Source organism: Asparagus officinalis, chromosome 7 (genome assembly GCF_001876935.1).
Source record: "Asparagus officinalis chromosome 7, Aspof.V1, whole genome shotgun sequence".
Classification (NCBI taxonomy): Eukaryota; Viridiplantae; Streptophyta; class Magnoliopsida; order Asparagales; family Asparagaceae; genus Asparagus; species Asparagus officinalis.
In genome coordinates this window covers 18,637,691-18,645,486 of record NC_033800.1, presented here as the reverse complement: position 1 = coordinate 18,645,486, position 7,796 = coordinate 18,637,691, and the positions used below count along the sequence as shown (strand labels likewise).

General features: G+C 36.6%; 1 protein-coding gene across 1 annotated transcript in view; it reads left to right on the top strand.

The window, feature by feature from the left end:
- Positions 1-2,980, top strand: part of LOC109846776 (probable WRKY transcription factor 46) — a 14,248-nt gene extending 11,268 nt beyond the window's left edge. Inside the window, exon 3 of the mRNA XM_020416023.1 lies at positions 2,872-2,980. Within this exon, the coding sequence (XP_020271612.1) occupies positions 2,872-2,980 (109 nt within the window). The remainder of the gene's footprint in view (positions 1-2,871) is intronic.

Below are 7,796 nucleotides of genomic sequence, written 5' to 3'. Positions count from 1 at the left end.
CCGGCTCTTGCCTCGTCTCCCGCGGAGTTTTCTACGTCTTCGACGGCCCCCGTTCCTATTCCGACTGCCCCCGTACCTTCGGTGAAGTCCCTCGACGGTATTGACCTGTCAAAATTCAAGATTACGATGGCGGATCACCTTAGTCCTTCATACGAAGATCGAGGCAAAGCTATGATGAACAAAACCAGAGTAGTTCCGCAGACTAGAGGTCATACACATCCTCCCGTTAAGCCATCTACTGCTCAAAGGTGTCCCACCACCTCCAAACAAATCGGAACACCTCATTGTACATGTTCGTGTGCCGTGCACAAGACCATACCTGTAACTGACTGCTTGGGGGTGCGTGCAGAAGACCAAGAGCCTATTAAGGATGCAACCTCACGAGGGCGTGGCCCCAAATGCGTGACTCCTAAGAATGCCAATAATGCGTTACATACTCGGAAGGAGACGTGTTCGTTACATGACCACGTCATACCTGAGGAATCAAATCAACAGCTGATAGGTTGCTCCAACCACAAAGCCGATGAGTTGTATTATCAGGCTGGGGGTACAAAGAAATCATAAAAGAGAAGTATCCCAGAATCAGACTCTCACTGTCCTTGTAAGAGGTTAATCATGGTAGTATTATCAGAGTATATGTACCACAAGACCGCTCCACTGAGGGTCTTGGTATTCGAAAGAATCTCCATCGAAGTGTCCAAATCTAAATCAAGACGCTTCTACAAGAAGTAATTTGCCGGTCATGATGACGAGCTTCCAGAAGTTACTACGAATGTGGCTGATAAAGGAAAGTCGACAAGATGTTACAGCCCTGACTCTTTCTCGGAGGCAACTCAACGCATCACTTGGTTACGGTCAGGAACTAGACGATCTAGACTGGATAGAGGACACTCCTCAGAGGATGAAACGTCAGACGACAACTCCGTGATCGCTTGTGATAATATAGTGTCCAGCACAGGACAATCTCGTGAGGCGTTAATGATCAAGGCTGAACAAATAGCCAAAATCCTCGAAGACGTTCTGGCTAAGTAGAAAGAGAATTTCAAATTCAAAATGGAAATGACTGTGTAACGGATAAGGGAACTGCATGACCAACAGATTCAAGCCTTATCAAATCAGATTGGTGAATCTAGCTATTGCAATGCTACCAATCAAGAACATAGTGATTCAGACGTTGAAGAAAATATCAACGTTGATACCCCTCCTGTTGATCAAAATACTGGGGGTGGTCCCACCGAGAATGATAACGCTGGGGGTGGTCCAGTTATTCCTTCCCGAAATTGCCTGAAGAAGAATACGGGCAATGATGAAATGATGAAAGAGCTGGAGAATAAGGTCAATGCCTTAGTATCCGCTCAAGAAGTGAAGAAGACTGGTATTCCATATCCCTATTGATGCGGCATAATTATGTACCAAAAATTGCAAGTGCACAATTTATCAAGTTATAGTATAAAAAATATCGATCCCACGAGGAAGGTGATTTTAAGAGATTATTAAACATGATTCTTATGTTTTGTGCATGACAATTAGGAATAAAGAATAAGTGTGATTTTGTTGAGTGATTGTTATGAATATATGCAAAAGATAATAAATTGAATTTTAGAGGAGAGAAGGAAGAATTAAAGAATAAATGAAATCACAAGGCAAGAAATATGAATGAATAAAATCAAGAAATAAAACCAAGAATGAAAAGAAAATTTAAGAAAGTCAAGATGGAGGATTCAAAAGAAGTAAGAAATCTAGAATATAATCCACTAACCAATTTCAATTACAAAATATAAACTATTCTCTTTTTATCATATTTCAACTTAGATTTATTAAGCATAGATTATCAAACCATTTAAGAAAAGTGTAACCTATCAAATTATCATCTAAGCTAAAATTACTATTCATGATAAGAACAACAACATGATAATAATCCTAGAATTCATAAGCATAACCTATCAAACCATTTAAGATAAGCATAGATTATCAAATTCTTCTTCTACCGATTAGTTTTCTAGTTGATTATCCTAACATGAACATTTTAAGTACAAGAGAATAATTCATACAATATAAAGGAAATTAGACTAGTTTCATATAATTCTAAATTTCCTACAAGAATTAAATTCACATCTTTAAGAAATAAAACAAGAAAAAGAAGACTAATTACAAAATTAAAAAGAAAAGAAAAATCTAAACTATGAACAAGAAATAAATCTAATTACAAAGAAAATAAAAATCTAAACTACAAAATAAATTGCAGAAATTAAATGCAAGAAAAATAAATCTACTCTACAAATTAAAGTGCAAAAAGAAATAAAAAAGACAAGAAAATAAATCTACACTACAAGCATGAATTTAAATCTAACTAATAAGCAATAATAAAGAAATTACTAAAAAGAAATAAAAGAGAAAAGAAATGCAAACCTTCAAATTGCTCTTCATCTCCATCCTCATCATTCAACAAAGAGGAGAAAGAACAAATTTAAAGAGGAAAAAATTATTTTTATTAATTGCAACTAAAGTTACAATTTTTGGAAGGCCTTCTCAATTAAGAGTAGCCCTCCTCTCCAAAAGGAGTTTACAAAATTTTCACACCTCTAACCCCTCACTCTCTACCCCTATTTATAGTAATCTTCAATGAATATAAGCCATTGGATTTTTCTTGAGCCCCAAGCCACAATCTCCACCTTTGAATTTGCTTTTTGTCCTTCTCTAGCCCAAATATAGGAAGCCCATATGATTCATTTGATTTTCAAAAGAAAAATAAAAATCCAATCACCAAAGTCTGGCCCATTTCTTCATTAAAATGATTTTGATTTTCAAAATCACAAGTCCGGTCCTCATTTGGTTTTGAAAGCCAAGTCCATGATTCATTTTAATCAACAGGTCCGGTCATGGATTTGGCCCATTGATGATTCAAATAGTCCGGCCCATGAGTTCATTTGAAATTGAAGAGCTGCAGTCCATTCACATGTCCGGCCATGGTTCACAATGATTTTGTTTGCTTTTCAAGTCTCCAGCCCCTTGCATGATTTTGCAAAAATCAACAAGTCCGGCCCATGAGTTCATTTGATCTTTAAACCTCTAGCCCAGCATGTCCGGTCCCTTATCTGCAGAATGAACATTTAAATCTCCAACCAATCAAATTCGGCCCACTTGAAAATGAAAAGCATGTCCGGTCCCTTGACTTATGGAATTTGTGCAGCAAAGTCCAAAGAGTGTTCATGATGAAAATCCAACAATGGCAAATTCATGTAATGGGCTTTTGGGCCTTCAAGCTATCAAAATCTTAGAGGACAAATTCATGTAAGAATGGAACAAATTTGGGCTTTTGTCCTTCAAAATTCAAATATTTCACTAAGTCTTTGTTGAATTTCTCTTATTTCTTCATTTACTCAAGGGTCTTTGTTGAGAGATGAGATTTTTGGGATTTATTCTTCATTAACCTGTAATTAAAGATAAAAACAATTATTAGTGGTATATTTATTCATATAAAATAGATAATGAGGGTATAAAATTGTAATAAAATGTGATTATCAAATACCCCCACACCTAAACTTTTGCTAGTCCTCTAGCAAAGAAAATAAAAAGAAAATCCTAACTCACTTTTGCAGGAATCGCGGTTGTATTTAGCGCATACAACAAGCCTTTAAACCCCTAGGTTACCCTAGTGGACGAGTTGTAGTCTCGTGAGGGTTTGCAGTGAATATACCCACAAAATTCGGTCAACTTGCCAAGTTAAATAAGTCAGAAATAACAGATTTTTCTTGATATATTTAGTCATTCTAATTGAAGCTAGTTAATAATCAAGAAAACGTTTTTATATATAACTCCAATGTAAATCCCCTAGAAAATCTTTTTCATTATAGCAATACAAAACCAAGTCAAATCTTAGAAATTTAATTAAAAAGTTTTGAAAAGAACATGCCAACTCTTTGTTTTAAATAACTTTCAAGTCTCTTGATCAAAAATTGTTTTTCAAGACCATATATACAAAACAACAATATATAAAAACAATGGTTAGTGTTATATATATATATATATATATATTTTTTTTCACTCTCTAATTCTTGGTGATTGTTTTCTATTTTAACGGGCTTTCTAAGTGACCATTTAACGAGTTTTGGGCCAATGAATCCCAACCCAATTGGGCTTAGGTCATTAAGTATAGAGATACTCCTTGGGCTTAATTGCTCAGTCAACTTAGGCTTTATAAGATAGAATCACCTTAAATTCAAGAGTTTTTTTTTCGTTTTTGGTGCCCATTTTTCGCACTCTTCTTTTGCAAAATCTTTTTTTTTTTTTTTGTATATGTGTATATATTTTGAAAATATGTAAATCAAGACACTTTGAAAAAAATTATTTTCAACTCTAAGTTAAGCATGCAAAAATTTCATTATTTTAAATAAAAATCCAAGTTAAGGCTTAAATAAAGTATACTACTTTGAAAATCATTTCTTAAGAAATTTATTTAGAGTTATCATAAAAGGTGAACTTAAGTAAATAACCAACTAGGGATTAGAAAATTTCAAATGTATCAAATAAATTAATTATTACATAACTCTATCAATTTGGCAAGAAGGAAAAGAAAAAAAAATGACAAAAATGCACTAAAATTGTAAAATAAAGAGAAAAAAATAACTGATTCCCACCCCCACACCTAAATTTTGCATTGTCCTCAGAGGTAAAAAATAAAGAGGAAAATATGTATTTCTCACCCCCACACCTAAACTTTGCATTGTCCTCAATGCAAATTCGCTGAAGCACAAAGTAAAGCAGATAAAATTGGAGAACTTACAGTTGTTCGGTTGACAATGATGATAAGGATCTGCAATTACTGTTAGTATGAGGATGAAGAAATCAAAAAAAAGAGGAAAATTGTAAGTAATTTTTTTTATTTTAACTATGTTACTTATGCAAAATTTTGGTGTTTTTTTTTAAGTGAAAAACAAAAAGGTGAGAAAATATGTATATATTTTTTATAATGAGGTTCATGAAGAACCAACACATCTTCCTCTCCGAGCGTAGAAAATTCTAAAAATGGTTTCAGACGTTGACCATTTATTTTAAAAATGTTACCATTTTTAGGATTTTCTATCTCGACAGCTCCATGTGAAAAAATTTGTTTGACAAAAAATGGACCTGTCCATCTTGATCTTAATTTTCCCGGAAAGAGATGCAATTTTGAATTGTACAATAAAACTTTCTGTCCTGGAGAGAAATTTTTTCACAAAATTGATTTGTCATGAAAAATTTTTGTTTTCTCTTTGTAAATTTTTGAGTTTATGTATGCATCATTCCGAATTTCTTCCAACTCATTTATTTGAAGCAATCTGTTCTTACCTACTGAGTCTGAGTCAAAATTTAACTGTTTTATTGCCCATATTGCTCGATGTTCCAATTCTACTGGTAGGAATACCAGTCTGTATGGTGACATTCCCAAATTGGCCTTAAAAGCTGTTCTATACGCCCACAGAGCATCACACAATTTTACAGACCAATCTTTTCTGTTATGATTAACTGTTTTTTCTAAGATTTGTTTGATCTGCCTGTTTGTGACCTCTACTTGCCCACTGGTTTGGGGGTGATAAGGAGTTGACAATTTGTGTGTGATTGAATATTTCCTCATCAAAGCCTCGAAAGAACGGTTACAGAAATGTGTACCGTTATCACTGATGATCGCTCGAGGTACTCCAAACCGGGCAAAAATGTTCTCTTTCAAAAACTTGACAACGACCTTGTTGTCATTAGTTTTGCAAGCTACCGCCTCAACCCATTTTGACATGTATTCAACGGCTACTAGAATGTAGACATTTCCAAAGGAATTTGGAAATGGTCCCATGAAATCGATACCCCACAGATCAAAAAGTTCAACGGATAAGATGGGTTGTAAGGGCATCATATTTCTTCTAGTGACCTTCCCTAAAAGCTGACAGCGGTTACAGGTTTTGCAAAACTCGAATGAATCCTTAAAGAGAGTGGGCCAATACAGCCCAGATTGGAGAACTTTTTCAGCTGTTTTTCTAGGACCAAAGTGGCCCCCACAGGCTTGTTCATGACAAAAGGATAGAACACTCCTAGTTTCTTCCATGGGAACACACCTCCTAAAGATCTGGTCAGGACAGTATTTGAACAGATATGGATCATCCCAGTAAAAGTATTTTACTTGGGAGAGAAAACGGGATCTATCCTGTTTGGACCAATGAGAAGGGATCTGGTTCATGACTATGTAGTTCACAATGTCGGCGAACCAGGGAACAGACTGGATTTCTAGGAGTTGTTCATCAAGGAAATGCTCATTGTTCGGAACAGTTAATGTTGGTGCGTTCGATAGTCGAGAAAGGTGATCTGCTACGGGGTACTCTGTTCCCCTTCTGTCAAGAATTTGAATGTCAAACTCTTGAAGAAGGAGAATCCATCTAATGAGCCGTGCTTTAGCATCCTTTTTGGTCAAAAGATACTTTAGTGCGGCATGATCAGTGAAAACTTTGGTTAAGGAACCGATGAGGTAGGACCTGAATTTTTCTAAGGCAAAGACTACAGCTAAAAACTCTTTCTCTGTGACAGAGTAGTTTTGCTGGGCATCATTCAGAGTCCTACTGGCGTAGTAGATCACATGCGGTTTTCCATCAAACCGTTGTCCTAAAACAGCACCGATTGCAGAATCAGATGCATCACACATCAGTTCAAAGGGTAAGGTCCAGTCCGGTGCATGAATGATAGGAGCTGTGGTTAGCTCCTTTTTCAGATATTCAAAAGCTTTGAGGCAGTCGGGAGAGAAGACAAATGACGTATCCTTGGCTAAGAGATTGGTTAAGGGTCTAGCAATTTTGCTGAAATCCTTGATGAAACGTCGGTAAAAACCAGCATGACCAAGAAACGATCTGACATCTTTGACAGTTTTGGGAGGAGGGAGATTGGAAATGAGATCTACCTTAGCTTTGTCCACTTCGATTCCCCTATTGGAAACTACATGTCCTAAGACAATGCCTTGTTTGACCATGAAATGACATTTCTCCCAATTGAGAGTCAGATTTTTCTCCCTACACCGTTCTAGGACCAGTTTAAGATGATGCAAACATTGGGAAAATGTGTCACCAAAAATGGAAAAGTCATCCATGAAAATTTCGAGAAATCGCTCTACCATGTCGGAAAAAATACTGATCATGCAACGTTGGAATGTGGCCGGTGCATTGCACAGGCCAAAAGGCATGCGTCGGTATGCGAATGTTCCATACGGGCAAGTGAAGGTGGTTTTCTCCTGATCTTCTGGAGCGATAGGGATTTGATTGTAACCTGAATATCCATCCAGGAAACAGTAGAACTCGTGTCCTGCTAAACGCTCTAACATTTGGTCAATGAAAGGAAGAGGGAAGTGATCTTTCCGAGTGGCTAAGTTGAGCTTTCGGTAGTCAATGCAAACTCGCCATCCGGTTTGGATTCGAGTGGGAATCAGCTCATTAGCCTCATTTTGGATCACGGTGATCCCAGATTTCTTTGGAACAACTTGGACTGGACTCACCCATGAACTATCAGAAATGGGATAAATGATCCCATGATCGAGACATTTCAGAATGTCTTTCCTAACGGCTTCTTTCATCACTGGGTTTAACCTACGTTGAGCATCTCTAGTAGGTTTGGCATCATCTATCAAATGGATTCGGTGTTGAACAATGGTTGGACTAATCCCTTTGATATCAGCCATGGTCCATCCAATGGCTTCCCTATTCTCTCTTAAAACAGCTAAGAGAGCTTCCTTTTGACCGGTAGTCAACTCAGAAGAAATGATAACTGGTAAAGACTCGTTCTCC